This window comes from Erythrolamprus reginae, chromosome 1 (genome assembly GCF_031021105.1).
Source record: "Erythrolamprus reginae isolate rEryReg1 chromosome 1, rEryReg1.hap1, whole genome shotgun sequence".
Lineage (NCBI taxonomy): Eukaryota > Metazoa > Chordata > Lepidosauria > Squamata > Dipsadidae > Erythrolamprus > Erythrolamprus reginae.
In genome coordinates, this window is record NC_091950.1 from 4,443,252 (window position 1) to 4,469,974 (window position 26,723).

The 26,723-nt window shown below is 47.0% G+C and overlaps 2 protein-coding genes across 2 annotated transcripts in view; one reads left to right on the forward strand and one right to left on the reverse strand.

The window, feature by feature from the left end:
- The window catches only part of FBN3 (fibrillin 3), a 193,268-nt gene extending 181,058 nt beyond the window's left edge, over positions 1 to 12,210 (forward strand). Inside the window, 9 exon segments of the mRNA XM_070735596.1 lie at positions 518 to 724; positions 1,623 to 1,748; positions 2,979 to 3,101; positions 4,500 to 4,616; positions 5,186 to 5,314; positions 6,183 to 6,302; positions 7,238 to 7,469; positions 9,756 to 9,942; positions 11,836 to 12,210. Of these exon segments, the coding sequence (XP_070591697.1) occupies positions 518 to 724; positions 1,623 to 1,748; positions 2,979 to 3,101; positions 4,500 to 4,616; positions 5,186 to 5,314; positions 6,183 to 6,302; positions 7,238 to 7,469; positions 9,756 to 9,942; positions 11,836 to 12,210 (1,616 nt within the window).
- Positions 12,211 to 25,731: 13,521 nt separating this feature from the next.
- CTXN1 (cortexin 1) lies at positions 25,732 to 26,115 on the reverse strand. The gene has a single exon (XM_070731930.1). It carries the CDS (start codon positions 26,051 to 26,053, stop codon positions 25,799 to 25,801), a length of 255 nt encoding a protein of 84 aa, XP_070588031.1. The 5' UTR covers positions 26,054 to 26,115; the 3' UTR covers positions 25,732 to 25,798.
- Positions 26,116 to 26,723: the final 608 nt, after the last annotated feature.

Below are 26,723 nucleotides of genomic sequence, written 5' to 3' on the forward strand. Positions count from 1 at the left end.
TATAAACATGGATAGTTAACCCACATTTTATTCTTTTCCCTAGATACAAGAGAGTATAATTTAGACAGAATAATGAGATGCTTTATTGACAAGATGGGTTTGCCATATTGTTGCAATACTTGACAATAGCCTACATTTAGCCAGTGGAACTGGCTGCCACATGAAATGAGGGATTTACACCAATGGTGTAAAAGTAGGGGGGTCTCCAACTTTGGCAACGTTAAGTCTTGTGGACTTCAACTCCCAGAATTCCTCAGCCAGCCATTGGTGGAGGGTGAGGCCCTGATCCAGGGGGTTGGAATAGATGGTCACTCGGGCTCCTTCCCATCCGGACTGTTGCAGGAATGTAACCAGCATAACTCTTGTAAATCAAAAGTAGAAGGCCTGGCTTTAGAGGGGGTGCAATTCTAACCCAAGCTCAATGGGGCAGGAAGCCCTCCCAGCCCCCAGCTCCCACTCCTTGCCCTGCCCACAGACTCACTGCGGGAATCCCCCCTGTTCTTTCCTCCCCCCACAGACACCCGCCAAGGCTTCTGCTTCACTGATGTGCTCCAGACGTTGTGCCAGATGTCTTCCACCAACCGGCAGCAGGTCACCAAGTCCGAGTGCTGCTGCAACGGAGGGCGAGGCTGGGGGCCCCAGTGCGAACCCTGCCCCTTCCTGGCCACAGCCCAGTACAAGAAGATGTGCCCCCATGGACCGGGCTACATGACGGATGGGAGAGGTGAGTAGCTACCCTGAAACGCCAGACACCCATCCCCACATCGCCCTGTTCTATGGCTGCTGAGTTTCAGAGAACCAATTGAAAAGGGGGAGAGGGAGGGAGGGAAGGATAGAAGAGAAGCGAGAGAGAGAGAAAGGAGGGAGGGAGGAAAGAAATAAGAGAAGGAATGTAATTTAATTTATTAAATTTATAGAGCGTCCAACTCCTGTTGGACTCTGGGCGGCGTACAGCAAATAAAAAACAATTATAAACGAAGGAAGAGAGGGAGGGAGAGAGAAAGAAAGAAGAAGGAAGGAAGGAAGGATGGAAGGAAGGAAGGGAAAGAAGGGAGGGAGATATATATATATATACCGGTATATGTATATGTATATGTATATGTATATGTATATGTATTTGTCCTCCTTCGGTGCTTTTCTGAACTGCCCTCTGTTGTTTGGAGAATTAGAGACAAAGGCTGAACATCAGCTAGGATCCTTCCCTCTTGGGGACCCCCAGCAGAATCTCAGGCAATCTCAGGTTTCCTAAAAGCCCACCCCTGGCCATTGGAAGAGTCTTGGACAGCCTGTCTCCAAACTCCCCCAATTGGAGCCCCCCGTGGACTTTGTCTCAAATGACCCAGAGAAGGCCAGGGTCCCTTAACTCCAGGGAAGCTGCTGGGCCTTAAAAGGGATCACCTGGTGGTGACCACTCCTTTGAATGCAGACTTTTCTGGGGGGCAGCTGATGAGGAAGGCTTGTCGTCTCCCCCCCCCCCCTTTCACTCCAAAGCCTTTTACGAAATAGGACAGAGGGAGGCTGGGGAATCGTGGTATGGAAAGCTCCCCACTCCTCTTGGTCTGGCTGGGTTTTAATGGAGGATTTTTCCCCCTTTCTCAACCTCTCCCCCCCCCCCAACACAGATATCGACGAATGCAAAGTGCTGCCCAAGCTTTGCCTCCACGGCCGGTGCATCAACACCGTCGGCTCCTTCCGCTGCCACTGCGACCTCGGCTACACGCTGGACATCACGGGGACCCTCTGCCAGGGTAACTAAGGGACCCCTTCCCCCACCCACCCACCCACTGGGTGCCCTTCTTCCGTGGCTGGGCCCCTGCTCTGTGGAGATGAAGTGGATTCCTTTCTTTCTTTCTTTCCTTCCACTTCTTTCCTTCTTTCTCCTTCCTGTCTTCCTTCCTTTCTCCCCATCAAATATCTTCCCTCCCTTCCTTCCTCTCTCTTTTTCTCTCTCTTTCTTTCTTTGCTCCCTTCCTTCTTTCTCCTTCCTGTCTTCCTTCCTTTCCCCCCATCAAATATCTTCCCTTCCTCCGTCTCTCTCTCTCTTTATTTCTTTCTCCTTCGTGCCATCCTGCTTTTCTTCCCTATCAAATACCTTCACTCTTTCTTTCTTTCTTTCTTTCTTTCTCCTTCCTTTCTTCTTTCCTTCCTGCCCCCATTAAATATCTCTTCCCTCTCTCCCACCCTCTGTCTCTTTCTTTTATTTCATTTTTTTCTACATCCTGTTTTCCTTTCTGCCCCTATCAAATATCTCTCTTCCTTCCCTTCCTCCCTCCCTCTCTTCTTTTCTCTTTCTTTCTTTCTTTCATTATTTATTTATTTTATTTTCTCCTTCTTGTCTTCCTGCCTTTCTTCCCTATCAAATACCTTCAGTCTTTCTTTTTTCTTTCTTTCTCCTTCCTTCCTTCCCTCCCTCCCTCCCTCTTTCTCTTTCTTTCTTTCTTTCTTTCTCTGAATTCCTACTTTCCTGCTTTTCTTCCCTACCAAATACTTTCCCTCCCTCCCTAAAATTTAGTGCCCACTCCTCTTAACCACAAAGTTAATCTGGGCAGCTTTCAATATTAAAAGATAAAATTGGCCGTTCAAATTTACAACCACTCCAGAAAAAAAAAAGGCGACGTAACTTCGTTTTTCACTCTTAATGGCCATCCCAGCAATTTGACAGGATCAAAATTTTGAACGCTTGGTTCCTACTTATGATAGTCAAAATAAGGCCAGTCAAAGCCATGGGGGGAGGATCCAGATTCACCCTCCACTACATGGATTCACTTAACGGTGGCACACAAGGTCGTAAACGGGGTGGGGTGGGGGGGGAGACTTACTTAAGAACAGTCTCATTTAGCCACAGAACTTTTGTGGTCGTAAAGCCGAGGACTTTGCTATATGAGAAGGACTGCTGAAGCCACTCGGACCCTTGCTCTCCCTCCCTTTCTCCATCTCCCCCCTCCCGCCCCTGTGTGCCGCCCCCCCACCCAATTTAGACCTGGACGAATGCAGCCAGTCTCCCAAGCCCTGCAATTTCATCTGCAAGAATTCGGAGGGCAGCTTCCAGTGTTCGTGCCCCCGAGGGTACCTCCTGCAGGAGGATGGCAAGACTTGCAAAGGTGAGAGGGACCCGGGGGTAGGGGGCACAGAAGGGGTGGGGTGGGCCAAGGGAGGCCAGGGCAGGGCGCTTTTGGGGGACCCCACCTTTGGACATCCGAATGGTTTGCTCCTTAGCACCTCTGAGCTGGGTCTTCCGTCCATCGCTCCTAAGATTTGACCCCATCCCTAAAATCTTCAGTGCCCATTCAAGACAGAACAAGCATTGCAGGGTATTGAAATCAGAACATTTTACCATTTATGGTGAACTTTTTCAGAAGCAAAGATGTACGAGAATAGGGTAGCTACCTGGTTAAAAGAAATTATAAAAGAAGAAATTGAGAAAAAAACCAAAAAATTTACTGCCAGGTTGTGGGCGTGTCTTATTGTGTAGGTGTGGCTTGATGGTCATGTAATTGGGTGGGAGTGGCTTGACAATCATGTGACCAGGGTGGTTTAAAGGTCATGTGATTGGGTGGGAGTGGCTTGCCAACCAAGATAAGTTTTCAAACAGGTGCTTGGACTCTTTTTCAGTTGTTTAAGTCAGTGTTTCCCAACCTTGGCAACTTGAAGATATTTGGACTTCAAATTCCAGAATTCCCCAGCCAGCGAATGCTGGCTGGGGAATTCTGGGAGTTGAAGTCCAGATATCTTCAAGTTGCCAAGGTTGGGAAACACTGGTTTAAGTCACATTATTTGAACAGCCACAGAAAGGACAAATGATAGCCATCATTATTTGTTGAGGAACATCGTAACATATTAAGGTTTTGTACTGAACCCACAATGTTCAGTATGATAACAGAGTAGGCAAGTAGCTCAATTTCCTTTCATTGCTATAAAAGTTCAGTTTATTTATTTTATTTATTTATTCATTTGTCCCATACACAAATACATAGGAAGAAAAATAGACATGTAGTAATATATATAAGGGTAAAAGTGAACTTAGAGGAGAGGATATATGAAAGAAAGAAAATATATATGATAAGTGAGAAAAAGGAAAGACAATTGGACGGGACGAAAGGCACACCAGTGCACTTATGTACGCCCCTTGTTCTAGATAATGATTAAAATTATTAAAGTGTTCCTGGGTAAAAACATATTATTTAATTTAAAAGAAATTAAGGATCATACTAAGGTACTAGACAAGGAAGGAAGGACAATTAAAAATCTATTAAGTATTCAATAAATAGTGCATAAATTTACTACCACACTGCATCCCTCCCCTGGTGGGGGCAACAGCCCATTACTGCACACACACACACCCCTTCCTCAACTTGGCAGGTAATTCTTAAAATTCTCCTTTTCAGAAGAGGCTGGACAACTGTTTGTCTGTAATAGTCTAGTTTAGGATCTTCTGCCTGAGCCGTGGGTTGGACTAGATGACCTCCAGGGTCCCTTCTGGTAATCTTTTTTTTTTCCAGATTTGGACGAGTGTTCCACAAAGCAGCACAATTGCCAGTTCCTGTGTGTGAACGTCATTGGGGGCTTCAACTGCAAGTGCCCCCCGGGATTCACCCAGCACCATTCTTCTTGCATCGGTGAGTTATTCATCTCCGGTTTTAAAAAATGCCGTTTCCCCCAAATACAGAATTGGGGGTTGCATAGAACAAGAAAGGTCACAGGACTGACTTAACAGTTCCATTCATTTAGCAACCCCCTCGCTTAGCAATTCCTAAATCCAAAATCCAGAAAATTCCTCATCCAATCATGGTCGTAAGATGAGGTCTACCTGCATTATGATTGCGAGATCCCTTGATTACACAATAGGCTAATTTGTTGGCTGAAGCTGCCCTCTGGGCTTTAGTGCCGGGTGCGAATTCACCTGCAAACATTTATTTACTCATGGAATGTTTACACTGCCGATCTCCCCTAAGTGACTCTGGGCTGTTTACAACACGTTTATAACATGGTGCCCCACATTCTAAATGCAGGCAGTGGAAGGAAAGGGCTTATTTAGAAAATAGGTCTGTCTAGCAAATGAGCCAGGCTGCAAACCACTCAAAGACATCTTCCATCCTGCAGTTGGTTCTGGGCCTGTTGTTTCCAACCCCTGCCAAGCGTTTTTCCATAGAATCACTCGCTTCTTTTCATTTTGGATCCCCTCTAGACAACAACGAATGCACGGCCCAGCCAACCCTGTGTGGGTCAAAAGGACACTGTTTGAATACCCCAGGCAGCTACAACTGCGAATGCCAGAAGGGATTTATTCTGGATAACTCCGGAAGCAGTTGCGAAGGTGTGTCTCCCATCTCTGCACGCTTGTGTGTATGTGTGAAGGGGGGGTAGGGTGGAACACGGATGTCCGAGATCATAGTTTACGACATGCATAGGGTTTTTTTAGTTTTTTTTAAAGAAAATATAACCTTTATTGAAGATAAATAGGGGAGGGGATACATAAAGCAAAAGGACTACTGTAACTCTCTCTACAGAGGGCTACCTTTGAAAAGTGTTCAGAAACTTCAGATCGTGCAGAATGCAGCTGCGAGAGCAATCATGGGCTGTCCCAAATATGCCCATGTTACACCAACACTCCGCAGTCTGCATTGGTTGTCGATCAGTTTCCGGTCACAATTCAAAGTGTTGGTTATGACTTATAAAGCCCTTCATGGCACTGGACCAGATTATCTCAGGGACCGCCTTCTGCTGCACGAATCCCAGCGACCAGTTAGGTCCCACAGAGTGGGTCTTCTCCGGGTCCCGTCAACCAAACAATGTCGCTTGGCGGGACCCAGGGGAAGAGCCTTCTCTGTGGCAGCCCCGGCCCTCTGGAACCAACTCCCCCCAGAGATCAGAATTGCCCCCACCCTCCTTGCCTTTCGTAAGCTGCTTAAAACCCACCTCTGCCGCCAGGCACAGGGGAACTGAGATATTCTTTCCCCCTAGGCCTTTACAATTTTATGCATGGTATGTCTGTATGTATTTTTGGTTTTTTATAATAATGGGTTTTTAACTGTTTTTAGTATTGGATTATTGTTATATGCTGTTTCATGTTGCTGTTAGCCGCCCCGGGTCTCTGGAGAGGGGCGGCATACAAATCCAATAAATAAATAAAAGAGCAAAGGGGCTGCCCTGCTTGGGGAGTCATCCGTGTGTCTTTTGCACAGATGTGGACGAGTGTGACGGGAACCACCGGTGTCAGCACGGCTGTCAGAACGTGCTCGGGGGATACCGCTGCGGCTGCCCCCAAGGCTACATTCAGCACTACCAGTGGAACCAATGCGTGGGTGAGTGGGGGCCCTTTGGAATACTGTGCAGTATTGGGTTGCTAGCGGAATTTGGGGGCACCATCCTGGTAGTAAAAATGGAGCTGCACGCCCAGTTCCAGCTGACCAATGGGTCCGCTCATGTGTCGGTGCGAGATTCGACTTCTGCACATGCGCCGGAAGCCAAATCTCTCACAAGGATGTGCGCACGAGTGAGATTTTGGCAATTTTCTCTGATACTTTGCTTCTGCACATGCACAGAAGGAAAAAGAATCTGATTTCTGGGGGGCTCGGTACTGGAACAGAACACCAGTTTTGGTCCATAGCACTTCAGGGGCAGTCGGGAGAACACAGCTGCCACTCAAGTATCCCCCCCTCCTCTTCTTATCCGCAGTCTGCATTGGTTGCCGATCAGTTTCCGGTCACAATTCAAAGTGTTGGTTATGACCTATAAAGCCCTTCATGGCACCGGACCAGAATATCTTCGGGACCGCCTCCTGCCGCATGAATCCCAGCGACCGGTTAGGTCCCACAGAGTCGGCCTTCTTCGGGTCCCGTCGACTAAACAATGCCGTCTGGCGGGACCCAGGGGAAGAGCCTTCTCTGTGGGGGGGCCGACCCTCTGGAACCAGCTCCCCCCTGAGATTAGGATTGCCCCCACCCTCCTTGCCTTTCGTAAACTCCTTAAGACCCACCTCTGCCGTCAGGCATGGGGGAACTAAAACATCTCCCCCTTGCCCATGTTGTTTTGCCATTTGATTGATTGACTGTGTGCCTGTTTTTTATATATATTGGGACTGTTTTATGAATTTATTAATTTTAAATTGTAATTAGATTGGTGGGCATTGGATTTGTTATTATGTACTGTTTTTTATTATTGTTGTGAGCCGCCCCGAGTTTGCGGAGGGGGCGGCATATAAATCCAATAAATCTAATCTAATCTAATCTACCCCCAGATGAGAACGAGTGCTCCAGCTCAGCGGTCTGCGGCTCGGCCTCTTGTTACAACACGCTGGGAAGCTTCAAGTGTGTCTGTCCATCCGGCTTCGACTTCGACCAAAGCATGGGAGGCTGCCAGGATGTGAATGAATGTGCAGCCGGAGGGAGCCCCTGCAGCTACGGATGCTCCAACACCGAGGGGGGCTACCTCTGTGGATGCCCGACCGGCTATTACCGGGCAGGCCAAGGGTAAGTGTCTCCCTTTCTCCCCCATTATATTTCCAAGGGCAGTTGGAAGAGACTATGGAGTGGTGTGGTGGCCCATCCACAATTGTTGTGGCCCGTCCACATCCCACTCAGCTGATCATGGATTCTGAGCATCAAGAGGTGGGTGTGTTTTGGTATCCCTGGCCAGTGCACTTAGGGCCCAAGTCTGATAGTGAGGAGGTCAGAGAGGATGTGGAGTCAGAGGCTGAAAGCCAACCAGGGACACATGAGAAGCGGAAGAGAATCTTCTCAATGCCAGAGTGCGCAGACCTATTAGCAGGCAGGAATGGTTGAGCAGGAAAAGATCTATGTGTGAATAGATCTATAGCTCTATAGAACAATTAGTCACACTTTCTTTTAATTTTAATCTTTTAATTTATTGGATTTGTATGCCGCCCCTCTCCGCAGACTCGGGGCAGCTAACAACAATAATAAACACAACATGTACAATCCAATAATAAAAACAACTAAAAACCCCTATTATAAAACCAAACATACACACAAACATACCATGCATAACTTGTAATGGCCTAGGGGGAAGAGCTATCTCAACTCCCCCATGCCTGGCAGTATAAAAGAGTCTTGAGTAGTTTACGAAAGACAGGGAGGGTGGGGGCAGTTCTAATCTCTGGGGGGAGTAGGTTCCAGAGGGCCGGGGCCGCCACAGAGAAGGCTCTTCCCCTGGGGCCCTCCAAACGACATTGTTTAGTCGACAGGACCCGGAGAAGACCAACTCTGTGGGACCTTATCAGTCGCTGGGATTCATGCGGTAGCAGGTGGTTCCGGAGGTAATCTGGTCCATTGCCATGTAGGGCTGGCTATATTAGGGTTAGTTTTGTGATGAGTGAGTGCGGACGTCCATTGTATAATCTGAGTGATGGAGAGTTTGATGAGGTACTAATGAGTTTATTAGAAGAAACTTCTTATCTACAGGCTGCCTGCCAAATCAAGTGAGTCAGTACCAAAATGCTAGCGGCGTTATGAAAGAATTAACTGTGAACTTTATATCTGTTCTCGGACGATAATTAGCTGACAGAGAAAAAACATTCCCTGCTTGTCGCTGCATTTTGCAAACCTTTCTGCTTTATCAACTATTAGAATTATATGTTTTAAAACTTACAAATATTTCTTGAAGGGCTCATCATGGGGTGAGAACATCTATCAGGAAGCTGTGAATCGGATCCTGGGTAGAGGCAGATATTTCTCTCTCTGGGCACAATGAGAATATATCTGCTGCAAATGAAGTGTTGGGGATAGGAAGGGCATCTGGCCATTAAACACTCTGATTCATTCATCCCCCCCCCATTCCACCCCAATGCAAGGTATTATGGGACCAAAAAAAAAAGTTGTGAGAGATCAGGCCGCTTGTGACTACATAGGGATTCTAGGCCGAGCGCTCGTTTAACTCCATCTCCAGTTTCAGGCAGTTCTTCTCCACTTGTTATGTCGGGCTCTCTGGCAGACTCCTCCTGAAAATTCACAGGTACAAATTTCAGACACACACACGTTTGAAAATTCAAAACAATGTTCTTTATAATGAAAAGCCACTTAAACCAAGCCCTCTTTTGGTATAGCGGAGAGGGGCGGCATACAAATCTAAATAATAAATAAATAAAATAAATAGCAAAGAGCACTCGTCTCCAAACAAACTGGTAATTTCTGCAAGTCCCTTATCAGTTCTGTGATACTTATCTTGCAGCTGTGAGGCAATTCACAGTCCTTCTCCTTTCACAAAGTGAAACACACTTTGCTCTGGTTTAGTTTCAAAGCGGGGGGAAATCAGCACACAAAAGGTCAAAGTCAGTAAAGCAGTCATGAAACACAACGATCAGATAATCCTTCACAATGGCCAAACCCACAGGCTGCTCTTTATAGCAGCCTCACTAATGACTACAGCCCCACCCAACCACAGGTGGCCTCATTTTCTTTGATAATAATCTCTCAGTTGTTGCTGCCTATGCATCACTCTCCACATGCGTGGCTGTATCATTAACTCTTGTTCCGAATCCAAGGAGGAGCTAGAGAATTGATCTCCTTCTGAGCTGTCTGCCACCCTCTCCTCCTCCCTGTCACTCAGGTCTTCTGGGTCAGAGGAGCCTTCATCAGCAGATTCCACTGGGGGCAAAACAGGCCTGCAGCATGTGGATGTCTCCCCCACATCCACAGTCCTTGGGGCAGGAGCTGGGCCAGAGCTAACCACAACACCACTAAGACCCCCAGCTCCATTCAGGGCTCCCCATCTTTGATTCATGTCTTTATGCCCTCCAGGCACTGTGTCTCAGGACTGGGGTTCTCCAAGGAAAGCTACTTCCCAGCCCCCCCAGAAGAGGACGAAGAGAACCTGTTGTCTCCGGAAGCCTGTTATGAATGCAAGATCAACGGATACCCCAAGAGGGGTCGCCAGCGGCGCAGTGTCAATGATACCCAGGCCCACCAGGTATGCCCTCAGACCAAAGCAGGACCCTCATCTGGAAACATGGAGGCTGCTTTCAAAAGGTTCCCCCAGGTGGGGGTTCCTTGTCTCTGGCGCCACTGATGTACTCCCCGAGACCAGCACGGGTGTGCAGGCATCCAGTGGACAGGTGCCCGCACGTTGGTATGAGATTCAGTTTCTGCACATGCGCCAGAAGTAAAATTTCACGTGAGGACACTTGCGTGCGAGGGATTTTGCTGATTTTTGGTGATGCCAAAAAATTGGTGAAATCTCACGCCTGCAAAAAATCTTATGCATGTGAGAAATCTCATGCAAATGAGCGTCCTCACATGAGATTTTGCCTCTGGTGCATGCACAAGGGGATGCGCATGCGTGTAAAATTTCAGTTTGTTTGTTTTTTTGCTTCCACGCATGCTTCCGCACAAGCAAAAAATGGCCGAAATCTCGCACATCCATGCATCCCCTCCCAAGATTGATTGATTGATTGGTTGGTTGGTTGGTTGATTGGTTGGTTGGTTGGTTTATTGATTTTTTGATTGATTGATTGATTGGTTGATTGATGGGTTGGTTGGTTGGTTGGTTGGTTGGTTGGTTGGTTGGTTGGTTGGTTGGTTGGTTGATTGATTGGTTGGTTTATTGATTGGTTGGTTGGTTGGTTGGTTGGTTGGTTGGTTGGTTGGTTGGTTGGTTGGTTGGTTGGTTGGTTTATTGATTTGTTGATTGATTGATTGATTGATTGATTGATTGGTTGGTTGGTTGGTTGGTTGGTTGGTTGGTTTATTGATTGGTTGGTTGGTTGGTTGGTTGGTTGGTTGATTTATTTATCTATCTATCTGTCTGTCTGTCTGTCTGTCTGTCTGTCTGTCTATCTATCTATCTATCTATCTATCTATTTATTTATTTATTTATTTATTTATTTATTTATTTATTTATTTATTTATTGGATTTGTATGCCGCCCCTCTCCGCAGACTCGGGGCGGCTAACAACAATAATAAAAACAGCATGTAACAATCCAATACTAAAACAACTAAAAAAAAACCTTATTTATAAAACCAAACATACATACAAACATACCATGCATAAAATTGTAAAGGCCTAGGGGGAAAGAATATCTCAGTTCCCCCTTGCCTGGCGGCAGAGGTGGGTTTTAAGAAGCTTACGAAAGATTTTGGGAAATTTCGCTGGGACTTCTGTGCGCCTACACCAGAAACCTGAAGCTCCAGTTTTATTACCAGTGTGGCATCCTCATCCATACTGGTAGGAACCCACTACTGCCCACTGCTCACATCCCAGCACCACCAACCCCTTGTCCTTGCTATAAAATATAATATAAATATAAATACTTTATTGTCATTGTATACCCATGCAATGAAATTCGTATGACACCAAAGACCAATCTCAACATACATAACAATCCAAAAGAACATGCTCAACCCACCACAATTCCCCACCTGAACCATCCAACATCCACACAACAGTAGTATTCTTCAGCAATTCACTGACAGTGACCCCATAGTACATTGTTAAGTGTAATTATACTATAGTTCTGGGATAGAAACTGTGGTTCACACGTTTTAATTGTTCTGTCTCTTCTGCCAGAAGGCAGCAGTCCAAAAAGATTGTGAGCAGGATGAGGAAGGTCTCTGAGAAGGTTGTGCATCTTTCTAAAAGAGGGAGATGTGAAGGTATCGTACAGGGCTGGTGGCCGGAGCCCAATGATATTCTGGGCAGTTCTAATGATTCTCTGTAGAGCTTTTTTTATCCGCTACGAAGCTGCTCCCACACCATGCGAGAAGGCCATAGGTTCGGATGCCCTCAATGGTGCTGCGATAGTAGGACAACAATAGATGCTGAGATAGATTTATCTTCTATCTAAAACCCATCTGAGCTTCTCTCCTTTTTGCCTTGGGCAGGATCTGGGGCTCAGCCTGGCCAGCATTGACGTGGAGGCCCCTTTGGTCTTCACCTTCAACCTTTCAGATCTGGGCCGGAAGTCCCACATCCTGGAGCTGCTTCCTGCCGTGGAGCCCCTGGAGAACCACATCCGCTACCTGATCGCCCATGGCAACCGGGACGGCCACTTCCACATCCAACAGAGAGAGGGCCTGAGTTACCTACATGTGGGCCGCAAGCCAGCCACCCCTGGGACTTACCTGCTGGAAATTGTCAGCGTGCCCCTGCCCGGCGCGCGAGAACTGCCGAAACTGGAGGCCGGCAAGGAACTCGACTCCGCGGCCGGAGAGATGGGCCAAGCCCTGAAGATGAAGCTACAGCTTCACCTCTTTTAACCCTCCCTCTCTCAGAGACCCCAGACCCGGGCCCAGGCTGGACCACGCTCCGTTTTGACCCTCCATTCTGCCCCAAGGCCAGCCCTCCGCTCTTACAGTGTCCGTCCTCTGCCACTCGGGGGCTCGAAGGAAGGGGGACAGCCCTGGATCCAGACCACAGCCCTCCCAATGACCCCAGCCCAGCCTTTGGGTACCCCTGCCCCCCCACCTCCCCAACAAGGCCTCCTCTCCATTGAGCTGCCTCCTAGTCAGGTCCTGAGGCCCACCACTGTCCATGTCTCTCCACCTGGACCTTCTCCCGTCTGTCTTTGGCAGCTTCCCTCGCTTGCCCTGTGTTTCTCCCTCCCCTTTTACCCCTCCCCATTCACTTTCACAGATGACATGCACTGCAGCAAATGAACCAGCACAAACACAAGCTGGTGTGGAAGCGTAGCATCCCGAGGCCGAACCAAAGGAAAAATATTTACGTGCCAAAAAATGCCTCCCTTGCTTTACCTCTTCAGCGGGAAGGCACCGCGTGCCTTAAACCCAGGACAGCCAGGCCCTCTTCGTTGTCCTCGGGGGCCAGAGGAGCCTGCCATCCTGTGCCCAGGAACCGTTACGACGGCATCGGTGAGCATGCCAATTTGAAGTGTGCCTCTTTTCACCCGCAGCGCTTTACTAAAGAGGTTTCAACTCGTGCAGTCGCCATTTTGACTTTTTTGACCCCCTTCCCTGCAAACGTCTGCATTTCAAACCCTTCCACCCCCAGAATCCCTGACCAGCACAGCTAAAAGGGTTGATAAGGGATCTCTTAGAGTGAGTCGATGTCTGCTCCATTTTACGTCGATGCCGAGTCCGGACTCCGCCAACCAAGTGGCAGAAATGTGCCTTGAACATTTAAGTGGAACAATCGTCTCTTGGGATTCCAAAGGAACCGATGCTCTTATTCCAAAAGAGAGAGAGGATACCTTTGCTTGGTGTTTGGGGGGTGGGTGGGAGGGAGGCAAGCAGCCCGGGGTGAGAATTGGTCTCCTATGCTGGCAAAAATACTTGAAAAATGTAAGCCTGATTATTACCAGCTCCATGTTGTTTAGCCCTGCCAGGTTTTAGCCAGCATCCCTTTAGTTTGCGTTTCTTCCATTTGTTCAGGTTGGGGGAGGTGGGGTCCCAAGCGCTTTATTTTATCTGTCAATCAACCACAAAGCCTTTGAAGGTAGGTCAGTGATCTCGCTCTGGAGGAAGACAGAATAACAGAGTTGGAAGGGACCTTGGAGATCTTCTAGTCCAGTGATTTTCAACCTTTTTTGAGCCGCGGCACATTTTTTACATTTGCGAAACCCTGGGGCATATTGAGCGGGGCAGGAGGGGCTAAAAAAAGTTTGGACAAAAAAATTATCTCTCTCTCTCTTCCTCCCTTTCGCTCTATTTCTCTCTCCCTCTTTCTCTCCCTTCCTTTCTCTTTCTTTCTCTCTCCATCCCTCTTTCTTTCTCTCCCGTCCTTCCTCTCTTTTTTGCTCTCTTTCTCTCTCCCTCCCTACCTCCCTCTATGTCTTTCTCTCTCTCTCTCCTTCCCTCCCTCTCTTTCTCTCTCTCTCTTGCTTTCTCTCTCGCTCGCTCTTTCTCTCTTTTGCTTTCTTTCTCTCTCTCTCTCTTGCTTTCTTTCTCTTTCTTTTTCTCTCTCTCGCTTTCTTTCTCTCTCTGAGCTTCGCGGCACACCTGACCATGTCTCATGGCACACTGGTTGAAAAACACTGTTCTAGTCCAACCCCCTGCTTAGACAGGAAACCCTACACTATTTCAGACAAATGTCTTCTTAAATACTTCCAGTCTTGGAGCATTGACAACTTCGGGAGGCAAGCTGTTCCATTGACTAATTGTTCTGTCAGGAAATTTCTTCTTAGTTCTAAATTACTTCTTTTGTTGTTCAGTTTCCCATTGCTTCTTGCCCTACCCTCAGATGCTTTGCGGAATAGCTTGACTCCCTCTTCTTTGGGGCAACCCCTGAGATATTGGTAAGGCTGCTATCATGTCTCCCCTGGTCCTTCTTTTCATTAAACTAGCCAGGCCCAGTTCCTGCAATTGTTCTTCATATGTTTTATCCTCAAGTCCCCTAATCATCTTTGTTGCTCTTCTCTGCACTTTCTAGAGTCTCACCGTCCTTTTTGCATCATGTAACCAAAGCTGGTGCAGGATTCCAAGTGTGGCCTTACCAAGGCCTTATAAATTGGTATTAACACTTCACGTGATCTGGATTCTGTCCCTCTGTTAATGCAGCCTAGAACTGTGTTGGCTTTTTTGGCAGCTGCTGCACACGGCTGGCTCCTATTTAAATGGTTGTCCACTAGGACTCCAAGATCCCTCTCACAGTTACTACCGTTGAGCAATGTACCACATATACTGTACCTGTGTGTTTTGTTTTTCTTGTCTAAATGTAGAACCTTACTTTTTTTATCACTGAATTTCATTTTGTTTGATAGCGCCCAATGTTCAACTTTGTCAAGATCCTTCTGTATTTTGTGCCTATCTCCTGGAGTGTTGGCTATTCCTGCCAGTTTGGTGTCATCTGAAAATTTGATAAGTTCCCCCATCTATCCCCTTGTCCAAGTCATTGATGAAGACATTGAAGAGCATTGGGCCTAAAACAGAACCCTGGGGTTCTCCACTGCTTACATCCCTCCATGTAGATGTAGTTCCATTGGGGACTATGCATTGAGTGTGGCTGGTCAGCCAATTTTGAATCCATCTGGTGGTGTTGCTGTCCAGTCCACATTTTTCTACTTTATTTAGTAGTAGGTTATGGTCTACTTTGTCAAAAGCCTTACTGAAGTCCAAGTAAACCACATCAACAGCATTCCCCTGGTCCACTAATTTTGTCACTTTGTCAAAGAATGCAATAAGTTTAATCTGTCATGATCTGTTTTTGACAAACCCATGTTAGCTTTTGGTTATTATTTTGTTTGTTTCTAGGTGTTCATTGATTTGTTGCTTGATTATCTTTTGTAAAATCTTCCCTGGTATTGAGGTCAGGGTGATAGGACTGTAGTTTCCTGGATTTGTTGTTTTTTTTCCATTTCTTGAAGATGGGAACTACATCAGCAAGCTGTTCCACTAATTAATTGTTCTCACTGTTAGGAAGTTTCTATTTAATTCCAGGTTGTTTCTCTCCTTGATTCGCTTCCATTCATTGTTTCTTCTCCTACCTTCAGGTGCAATCTCCCAACTCTTCTTCCTGGTTTTGGCAACTGCTGTTTATATGATCAGCTGTTACAGGAAGCTATTCTTGACTCGTGACCATTTGAAGTGACAATGATAGACCACGGAATCATGACTTACCCCCACCTGGATTCGAACTTCTGACACCCAGTCTTTTCCAACCCTCGAAATCCTGTGACCTCATGCCTAGGGTTGACATGACCACAATTAATTCCATTTTTGCCAGAAACCAGAATTGTCACCTCTTCATCTTTCTCCTTGTTAGACTAGACATACCTGGTTCCTGCAACCATTCCACAGACTGAGTTCACAAGACACAGAAAAGGGACCTCAGAGGTCTTCTAGTCCAGCCCCCTGCTCAATACTATTTCAAACAGATGGCTTTCTAGTCTCTTCTTAAAAACTTCTAGTGTTGGAGCATTCACAACTTCTGGTGGCAAGCCATTCCACTGGTTAATTGTTCTCCCTCTCAGGAAATTTCTCCTTAATTCCTGGTTGTGTCTCTCCTTGGTTAGTTTTCATCCGTTGTTTCTTGTCCTACCTTCTGGTGCCTTCAAAAATAAATGATGGTTTGTTTTTGGCCTTCTTTTTGTGTTTGTATGAACTCAGCGCTGGGCCCAGATCCCGTGTGAAGCCTTCTTGTGATGCTGAAGGAACCAAAGGCTGAGTTGCCAATAGTTCAAACTATCCTGATGGGAATTTTGCCCGCATCCACCAAGCTGCCCACTCATCCTTCTGCTCCCCTCTGGTCAGCAGCCTTGGAGCAAAAATGGGCTCTGTAGTTCGGCTGCATCGGCAGATGCAACCCAAAGCCCTCAACTTACAGCAATTCATTTAGTGACTGTTGCAGGTTTACCACAGCCTTGGGAAAAAAGTGACTTACAACCAATTTTCCTACTAATGACCAATTTTCCCACTTATGACCATTGCACCATCCCTATGGCAACTGACTCATATTTATGGTGGTTGTGTTGTCCCAGGGTTCCGTGGCAGACCCCTTTTGTGACACTTGGAACAACTGCAGGGATTCGCTTAGTGATGGCAGCAAGAAAGGCCCTAAAATGGGGCAAGACTCACTTAACCAAGGTCTCACTTAGCAACAGGAATTTTGTGGCTCCAAATGTGGTCGTAAATGAAGGAATCCCTGCATCTTTATTTTGCATCACTTTAGCAGGAAAAAAAGGAAGTTTCTGTTTTTTCGGAGAATTGGAGTAGAAAAGCAGCTATTATTTTAAAAGGGATAAAAATTGGTCCAAAAAATAATAACCCTCCCTCCCAGTAAAAGAATTTGACTTCCATCTTGCCTTTTTTTTAAAAAACCACGAATGCAGTAAGGAGGGGGCTGGGCTGGACGATCTCGAAAGGTCCCCCTCTTGCGAAGGCTGTGCATTTTGACGTTTGGGTTGCAGCATTCCCGTCTCATGCCAAATATGACTTGTCTCCTCCTTTGGGGAGCTGTAACCTCCCCACCCCCAAAATCTCAGGCCATTTTTATTGGGGAGGGGGTCTTTCTGATGATGCCTAGAAAGCCATGCAAGCCAGCCTTCTTCCTCTTCCTTGTCACCCACCATCCAAGGGAAGAGTGGAAAGGATGGGCCGGGGAGTGTGAAAAACCTGAAGCCTCTCTTGTGCTGCCCGCCCACCCCAACTGATCCACCTTGGGTGGGTGGGTGGAAAGCAGAGGGAGCCCCCTCCCCAGATCCTGGCTGGCTTCAATTCCTCTTATCACTGCTCTTTTCTCTTGTATTAATAGTGGCAGTTATGATGATAATGCTCATTAACCAAGATAATGGGTGTGCTTGTTTTGAGTGTGCATAGGGGGTGTCTCTCCCTCCCCAATTTGTCGAGCCTGGAGCTGCAAGGGGGCGCCCTCCATTCAGCATTCTTCATGGGGTCCATTTGTGGGTAGGGTCAGCCACAGACGGGACCGAGAACCAGGCACTTGGGGGGCTTTCACCCTCTTTTTTCTATCACGAGCGACAATAAAAGTTATTTTGGGTTAAATCTGGCAGGGTCTGTCTGGTTTATTAGAAGCAACACCAAAACACACACACAGCTCCGTTGAAGCACACAATTGGGCACAGGGAGTCCTCCACTTAACAACCATTCATTCAGGGGGTGTTCGAAGTTACGACGTCCCTGGAAATAGAGCGATGTACGATTGTCATTCGCACTTAACAGCCGTCACTGCAACATCCTGAAAACTTCAGACAACTTGGCAAGTGCTTCGTATTTAGGACAGTCACGGTATGCCCAGGGCTCACTCACTCTGTGTGCGTATGTGTATGTGTGTGCGATGCAACCCACTTTGTGTGACTTTCTGAAGAGGAAAGTCAGTAGGGAAACTGTTCTGTCGGGCTCTCTGGTAGACTCCTCCCAAAAATTCACAGGTACAAATTTCAGACACACACACGTTTGAAAATTCAAAACAATGTTCTTTATAATGAAAATTCATTTAAACCAAGCCCTCTTTTTGTATAGCAAAGAGCACTGGTCTCCAAACAAATTGGTAATTTGTACAAGTCCCTTATCAGTTCTGTGATACTTAGCTTGCAGCTGTGAGGCAATTCACAGTCCTTCTTTCACAAAGTGAAACACACTTTGCTCTGGTTTAGTTTCAAAGCGGGGAAAAATCAGCACACAAAAAGTCAAAGTCAGTAAAGCAGTCACGAAACACAATGATCAGATAATCCTCCACAATGGCCAAACCCACAGGCTGCTCTTTATAGCAGCCTCACTAATGACCACAGCCCCACCCAACCACAGGTGGCCTCATTTTCTTTGATAATAATCTCTCAGTTGTTGTTGCCTATGCATCGCTCTCCGCATGCGTGGCTGTATCATTAACTCTTGTTCTGAATCCAAGGAGGAGCTAGATAATTGATCTCCTTCTGAGCTGTCTGCCACAGTCTCCTCCTCCCTGTCACTCATGTCTTCTTGGTCAGAGGAGCCTTCATCAGCATGGATGGGTGAAAAGATATATAAAATGTAGGAGAGACAATTGGACAGGGGACGGAAGGCACACTAGTGCACTTATGCTCGCCCCTTACTGACCTCTAAGGAATCTGGAGAAGTCAACCATGGAAAGTCTAAGGGGAAAATGTTGGGGGTTGGGGGTTGACACCACGGAGTCTGGTAATGAGTTCCACACTTCAACAACTCTATTGCTAAAGTCATATTTTTTACAGTCAAGTTTGGAGCGGTTGATATTAAGTTTGAACCTGTTGCGTGATCTTGTGTTATTGTGGTTGAAGCTGAAGTAGTCATTGACCAGTAGGATGTTGCAGCATATGATCTTGTGGGCAATACTCAAATCATGTTTTAGGCGCCGTAGTTGTAAGCTTTCTAGACCCTGGATAGTTAGTCTATTTTCGTAGGGTATTCTGTTTCGAGTGGAGGAGTGAAGGGCTCTTCTGGTGAAATATCTTTGGACATTTTCAAGGGTGTTGATGTCTGAGACGTGGTATCGGTTCCAGACAGATGAGCAGTAGTGTAGGATGGGTCTGGCAAAAGTTTTGTAGGCTATTGTGAGTAGTGTGAGATTGCCGGAGCAGAAGCTGTGTAGGATCAGGTTAACAACTCTAGAAGCTTTTTTGGCGATATTGTTGCAGTGGGCTTTAGCACTTAGGTCATTCGATATTAGTATTCCAAGGTCTTTTACTGAGTGTGGGTTGGCAGTGAGAGATTGTTTATTCAGTTCGTATGTGCGGTTTGGATTCTTTTTGCCGATGTGGAGTTTCAGAACATCTCAGAAAGACAAATGCCCTTGATTCTTAGCATTTCTGTTCAGCAACAACAGTCTTGGCTATTCTTGATAGCAATGTTGCGCGACCACACCTTCCAGTTCCCAGCCACCCTTCTTTAAGTAGCGTAGAAGTGACATCACACACCTGGTGGGCACGAGTAGCTGTTAGTGTGAGATTTGCCCATCATGTATGAGTGACATTTCTGCAATTTTTGCTGATATTTTTGTTTACGTGCATGCGCAGAAGCAAAATACTGGCGAAAATCACCAAAATCTCACTTGTTTCAGCGTCCTGGTGCAAGATTTCACTCACTGCGTAGAAGCCTATTCTCACGCTTGGGAGCACCTGGGACACGCAGATGTGTGCACATCCCAGAATTTCCTACCGGGACTGTGGAACGGACTGCGCAACCAAGAGCCCATTACTGGCTGCTCCACTTCTAGACCACTGCACCACTCCAACTTAATAATAAATTAAAAATAATAACAACAATAACAATATTTATGTTTTTATGAACCTGCCAGGGCTTCCAGACATCTGAATGGCTGGGATAACCGGGTCATTTTTTCCCCTACACAAACATACACTTACCTTCCCTATCGGTTCGCATCGTATTGGCCGTGCATGTTTCAACACATTGAGGAAATGACTGTACATGCACAGAAGCCTTTGCACATTTATTTATCAAATTTATAAGCTGCCTCTGTCCTGACAGACTCAGGGTGAACGCACAGAGCCGGGGTGGCACAGAGCCGGGGTGGCACAGAGCCGGGGTGGCACAGAGGTTAGAGTGTGTTCTGCCGGGCTCTCTGGTAAGAGCCTCCCGAAAATTCAAGGGTACAAATTGCAGACAGACACACGTTTGAAAATTCAAAACAATGTTCTTTATCACAAAATTCAAAATAAACTAAGCACTCTTTTCATATTGCAAAGAGCACTCGTCCCAAAACAACCAGGTAGTCTGTACAATTTCCCTTAAGCGGTCATTAAGTACTTAGCTAGCAGCTGTGGAGAAACTTCACGCCCCTTCTTCTTCCAGTGAAGTGAGACACACACACACACACACACACACGTTGCTCTGCTTTGGTTTCAAAGGCGTGAAAAAATCAACAAAGTCCAGAAAACAGCAACACACGATTCCTAAAGAACTGCGATCAGATACTCTTTCACAATGGCCAAACCCACACGCTGCTATTTATAGCAGCAGCCATAATTACTGGAGCCCCACCCAACCACAGGTGGCCTCATTTTCTCTTGTAATAATCCTTTAGTTGTTGTCTCCTATGCATCACTCTACGCATGCGTGGATGTGTCATTAATTCTTGTTCAGAATCCAAAGATGATACAGAGGGCTACAAGAATGGTGGAAGGTCTTAAGCATGAAACGTATCAGGAAAGACTTAATGAACTCAATCTGTATAGTCTGGAGGACAGAAGGAAAAGGGGGGACATGATCGAAACATTTAAATATATTAAAGGGTTAAATAAGGTCCAGGAGGGAAGTGTTTTTAATAGAAAAGTGAACACAAGAACAAGGGGTCACAATCTGAAGTTAGTTGGGGGAAAGATCAAAAGCAACATGAGAAAATATTATTTTACTGAAAGAGTAGTAGATCCTTGGAACAAACTTCCAGCAGACGTGGTAGATAAATCCACAGTAACTGAATTTAAACATGCCTGGGATAAACATATATCCATCCTAAGATAAAATACAGAAAATAGTATAAGGGCAGACTAGATGGACCATGAGATCTTTTTCTGCCGTCAGACTTCTATGTTTCTATGTTTCTTCTGGGCTGTCTGCCAAACTCCCCTCTTCCCTGTCACTCATGCTGCCTTGGTCAGAGGAGGCTTCATCGTCAGATTCCATCGGGAGCAAAACAGGCCTGCGGCATGTGGATGTCTCCCCCACATCCACCTGCACATTCCTTGGGGCAGGAGCTGGGCCAGAGCTAACCACAACAGAGTGTAGCATGCAGGCTACTTCAGCTGACTGCTAGCTGTAGTTCAGCAGTTCAAATCCCACCACCTGCTCAAGGTTGACTCAGCCTTCCATCCTTCCTTCCAAGTGTTGTGAGTGGTCAATGTCCGATTCAGCTGGCCACGGATATGAGGAGCAGGAGATGGAGAAATACTGGCATCACAGGCCATTGTTTTTGCCATCTGAGTCTTAGGGTGAGAGCGAAGGGGAATTGGAGACTGGGGAACCACCAGAGAATGTAGAACCCCCCAGTTAGGATATTGTATGAGCCAGAGGACGATGGGGACTCTGAGGACTGTCTCTTAGATACGAGAGTCAGAAGAATGAGAGCTAGGCATGAATATCTTTCTAGAAGGGGGTCTAGGCATTGAATATTCCTTTGGGATATTTAGTCACACCTTGTCAGTTTGTATAGGATAGGCTGGGAGAAGAGGTGTGGAAAGCAACGTTCATCATGAAGACGGTGCCTTGAGAGACTGCTTCTGATTCCTTTGATTTCAATTCCTGCTTTTACAGAAGCTTGTAAAGCCCTGAACAGTTAGTGAAGTGAAAAATACCAAAGACATCTCATTAGAGAAGATTTATGTCTCCAGCTGGCTTGCATCCCAGACTGTTATCTATGCTCCTGAGACGGGAATGCTGTCAGCCTAAATTGCCTGAGAATTCACTTGTTTCTTGCTGGACTTTGTGTACATAATAATACTTTTGCCTCGATCAATGTTTCCAGCATGCATGGGTTTGCTTTCTACTAATTGATCTGGCCAGACAGAACATCAAGGTGGGTCAAAGGAGGACCCAGATTGTTGAGGGCAGGAGGCTGATTCCGTAAACTGCTTAGAGAGGGCTGTAAAAGCACTGGGAAGCAGTATATAAGTCTGAATGCTATTGCTATTCTTGGCCAGACACTTTCAAGGAGTGGAGGCCAAAGGACCCATTCAGAGATATGACCAGCTAGCTATCACTGCCAGTTTGGCACTAGTTTGGTTGAACCGGTACAAATCAGCAACAACCCATCACAATTCACCAACTGACCCAGCATTTGGTATGGTTCCGTGTCTGGACAGCAAGAGGCAGAGACCAATCTTATCAACCAAAGACAGGTTTATTTGGAGACACACAAACATACACACACACCCGGGAGGGTGGGAGGCTCTTACAGACAGGATGACACAAAAAAAGACCCCCCCAACCCAACCAATCCACCCTAAGCCCGGTGGCTCATCCCGGCCTCCATCCCAAAGACCGGGCTATTGTTCCAACTTGTGCCTAAAGGGAAGGTGTCTGCGGAACTCCCTGCCACAACATACCAACCATTCAGGGCAGGAACGCCCTATTTCTACTCCTCCCCCATCCAAACTGACTAGCATAGCCTCCTCTCTCTGACCACCACCACCCTCCGGATCTCCAGATGGTGTCCAACCTTCGCAGGCTCTGCGCTATAGGACAGGCACAGGGAACCCAATTCTAGCCTCAAGGCTCCAGTCACAACCAGAAGACATTTTATAGTAGCGCAGCCTCTAAAAGCTTCATCGCAGCACTCTCCAGAGGAGCTGGACTACAACTCCCATCCTCCATGGGCGCGTGGATGGCAACTCCCCGAGGGTTCAAGGCCTGGTTGTGTGGGTTGCTGTTATTTGCAGAGTTTTAGATGTTAGGAAATTTATTATTTATTTATTTATTTGATTTTTATGCCGCCCTTCTCCTTAGACTCAGGGCAGCTTGCAACATGTTAGCAATAGCACTTTTTAACAGAGCCAGCCTATGGCCCCCACAATCCGAGTCCTCATTTTACCCACCTCGGAAGGACGGGAGGCTGAGTCAACCTTGAGCTGTTGATGAGATTTGAACCGCTGACCTGCAGATCTAGCAGTCAACTTCACTGGCCTGCAGTATAGCCCTCTACCTGCTGCGCCACCTCACCTCGCCACCTTGGGTGGGTAAGTGGAGGGAGGGCACACTGATCCATCTTTGGAAAAAGGCCACTGGTTGGTTTGACCCATCCCTCCTCATGAGCCCCATTATTGGAGGGGGAGAGGAAGGGGCTTATGGTGGAACACAACACAGAGTGCGCTGTGTGTGCAGCTTTGATTCTCTTTCATGCATGTCTGTGCCCACCCCAGCATATTTTTGCTTCATGCGCAGGCACAGAAGCAAAATCTCACAAGGGGGGGCGCGGAAGAGATTTTGGTGATTTTCTACTTCTGCACTTGCGCGGAAGCAATAAATAAAGCAATAATAAAATAATAAATAAATAAATAATCGCCAAAATCTTTCTCATGCGCGCATCCCCTCATGAGATTTCAGCATGTGCAAGAGATCCAAAGCTGCACATGCGGTGCACCAGTAGTGGCGGTAATGTCAATCCACCCCTGCTCCAGAGGCCTTGCCCTCATTCCTGGGGGGGGGGAGAGAAAAGAACCTCCATGTTCAGAGGCACCCTATCCCACCTTTATTTTCCTGCAGCTGGTAAAACCAGGCAGCAGTAAAGTCCGTAATTGGCCTCGTGACCACTTGGGGTGAAGGGTGGTCCCAGAGAAAAGACCCCCACCCAAAAATCTCTATGGGGGACGACACATATCAGGACCATTGCAGCAAGAAAGGGTTAAAACCAAAACCACCCCTTTATAAACAGGCCATAGATAATAATAATTATTACTATGCCTTAAAAAAAATAATTATTTTAAATTTACTGTTCCTGTCCAATCTCCACCACCACCACCACCCGCTTCAAAAACAAAATACAGTGGTGCCTCTACTTAAGAACTTTTCTAGATAAGAACCGGGTGTTCAAGATTTTTTTGCCTCTTCTTAAGAACCGTTTTCTACTTAAGAACCCAAGCCCGGAAAAATTTCCCAGGAAGTTTGAGAGCAGCAAGAAGGCCCGGCCAGTTTCCTGCCATTCCCCCTTTAATCCCGGCCATCTTGGGCTTTTCTGGGCTGCCAGAGGAGCCTTTGGGTGGCGTTTAAGGAGGCTTTGGCAGCCCAGAGAGAACGGAGCGTTTTCCTTTCTCTGGGTGCTTGGAGAGGGAATAAACCTCTGCCAGCGCCCAGAGAAAAGAAACTCTCCCTTTGCTCTGGGTTGTCCCTCCTTTTTTCTTAAGCCTTAAAGTTTTGGATTTTTTTGACACCCCTCACCTCACTTTCTTCCTTCAGCAGGGACTGTCCTCCTCCTCCTCTTCTTCCTCCTCTTCTTCCTCCTCCTCCTCCCACCCAAATTCCAAGCTTTTATTTCTTTCCTAATGGGTTTGCATGCATTATTTGCTTTGAGATTGATTCCTATGGGAAAAATTGCTTCTACTTACAAACTTTTCTACTTAAGAACCTGGTCACGGAACAAATTAAGTCGTTAAGTAGAGGTGCCACTGTAATTTGCAATCTGGTGGTTAGTTAAACCTGGATTTTCTAAAAGGGGTCCAATTTGGTTTCTTTTCTTTCTTTAATCCTCCCCAGTGCCAAAAAAATGGACCCCCCCCCCCTCAGTTATAACATTATTTCTAAACATAAGCGTCATTCTAAGATGGCTGGGCTTCAATTCCCAGAATTCCCCAGCTGGGAATCCAGCCATCTTAAAATGGCGAAGGTTGAGAATTTACTGGTTTAACACCACTAAAGCTGCTTTTTAATCCCCACTTTTGGCCCTTGAAAGTATCAATCCTTTGATTAAATCCTCTTTCTTGTCATTATTACTACTAATCCGCTTTATTAATGAATCGTTAACAGGCCACAGAGCGCCTGCTGGGATAATCCCAGCTCCGTTTGTTATCAGAACGACACAGAAACTCTTGAGAGTTCACACTTAGTCATCACACACACATATACAAATGCACACACGCACACTGTGCACAGCAAACACCGACCCACAGAGAACCCTTCGGCGCAAAAATAATTGGAGATTTTTGCTTGCAAAAAAAAGAAGAAGAAGGGAGCATTTTGGTTTGGACAGTAAACAAATACACACCATCGTCCTGGGCCCTCCATGGCCCTCTTTAATTCCCACGCTGGGAATCATGGGACTTGTTACTCCACCAAATGCCTGCCCACCCTCCACAACCCTATCTCCCAGGTCGAGAAGGCCGTTTCTAAAACCAGGCATCCCATCGCCTCTTGGTATTTTCAGTCAGGAACATTCCCAACAGCGGTGCAAGGCAGGCCAGCAGGCCAGAAAAGGGTCTTTTAAGAGGCCATGTGGCGATTTAAGGCCTCCGTGTGAATTTGCAGATGAGGTGAGGGGTTTTCTTTTGGCCACTGGGTGAAAAATATGTATATATTTTTTAACCAGCCAGCGTAAGGCAGGGACTTACGGATGATTGCCAAGCGTGCCAAATTTGCACGTCACTTGGGCCTCCCAGATTTTTTGGGCGGGGGAAGCTGTTGGAGGGCAAATTCCTGGATTTTTGCCACAGTGAACAAGGTCCCCATTTGCAAAGCCCACTTCCCCCCCCTTTCCCCAGCTGACCCCCACCCGCCCTCATTTCTACGATACAAAGAAACACCGAAAAGCCACAGCGAAGATGGAGGATCCCGCGCCGATCCCCCAAAACAGACACCTCACAGAGAAACACATCCGGGCAGGGCAGAGGACCCCAAATTCGGCCCCTTTCCTCGGCAGCAGCAGCCACAGCTCAAGGGAAAGATCCCCTGCCTAGGGCCCCCCGGGACACCCCAGCTAGACCAGAGCATAGTCGAACTGGCCGCGCTCCAGCCCCTCCTTGTGGTCAGTCCAGGACGAGGCCGGCATGCGGCTGTAAGGGTCCAGTAAGATCCGGAAGCATCGCACCATCAGCATCACGAGGAAGATGAGGAGGAAAATGACGAAGGCAAAGACGGTTTTCTGCTCAGCGTCCATGCCCGGGGGCCCCGGGATGGACTCCACCTGCCGGGGAGATAGCAGTTCGTAATCCAGGGTTGAGGCATCATCCATCACGACAGCGCTGGGAACCCACCACGAAGGGGGTAGAGAGAGAAGGCGTAGGCGGTGGTAGGACCTGGCCAGTCAAGCAGCCCCCATCTTCCAGCAGGGGGTGGGGGGCACCTGGTAAATCCTCCTGTGGCTGGAGGAGCTAGGCCACGGTGGGCAGCAGGAAGGGTCCAGTGGAGCCACAAATGTGAGGTTCGGGCACCTGGAAAAGAAGCAGAGGGGAGAGAAGGGCCCCCACCCCCGTTTGGCCTCTGACCAGCAGCACAGATGCCAAGGGGGAAAACTCTGCGGGGTCAAGACTGCGGCTGCTTGAAAGAGATGGAGCTCCAGACTATCCTCGCTCTCTCATCTATCTGTCTCTCTGTTTGTATCTACCTATCTACCATTTATCTCCCTATCATCCATCCATCTATCTATCTATCATCTATCTATCTATCTATCTATCTATCTATCTATTCTCTCTCTCATATATCTATCATCTACCTATCTATTATTTATTTATTTATCTATCTCTATCTCTATATCTATCATCTACCTATCTCTTTCTCTGTCTGTCTGTCTGACTGACTGACTGTCTCTACCTACTGTATCTACCATCTATCTACCATTCATCATTCTACTATCTATATCTATCTATCCCTCCATCCATCTATATCTGTCTATCATCTATCCA

Coding starts and splice junctions, on each gene's coding strand:
- CTXN1 (XM_070731930.1), bottom strand. CDS start 26,053: ATGGATGATGCCTCAACCCTGGATTACGAACTGCTATCTCCCCGGCAG.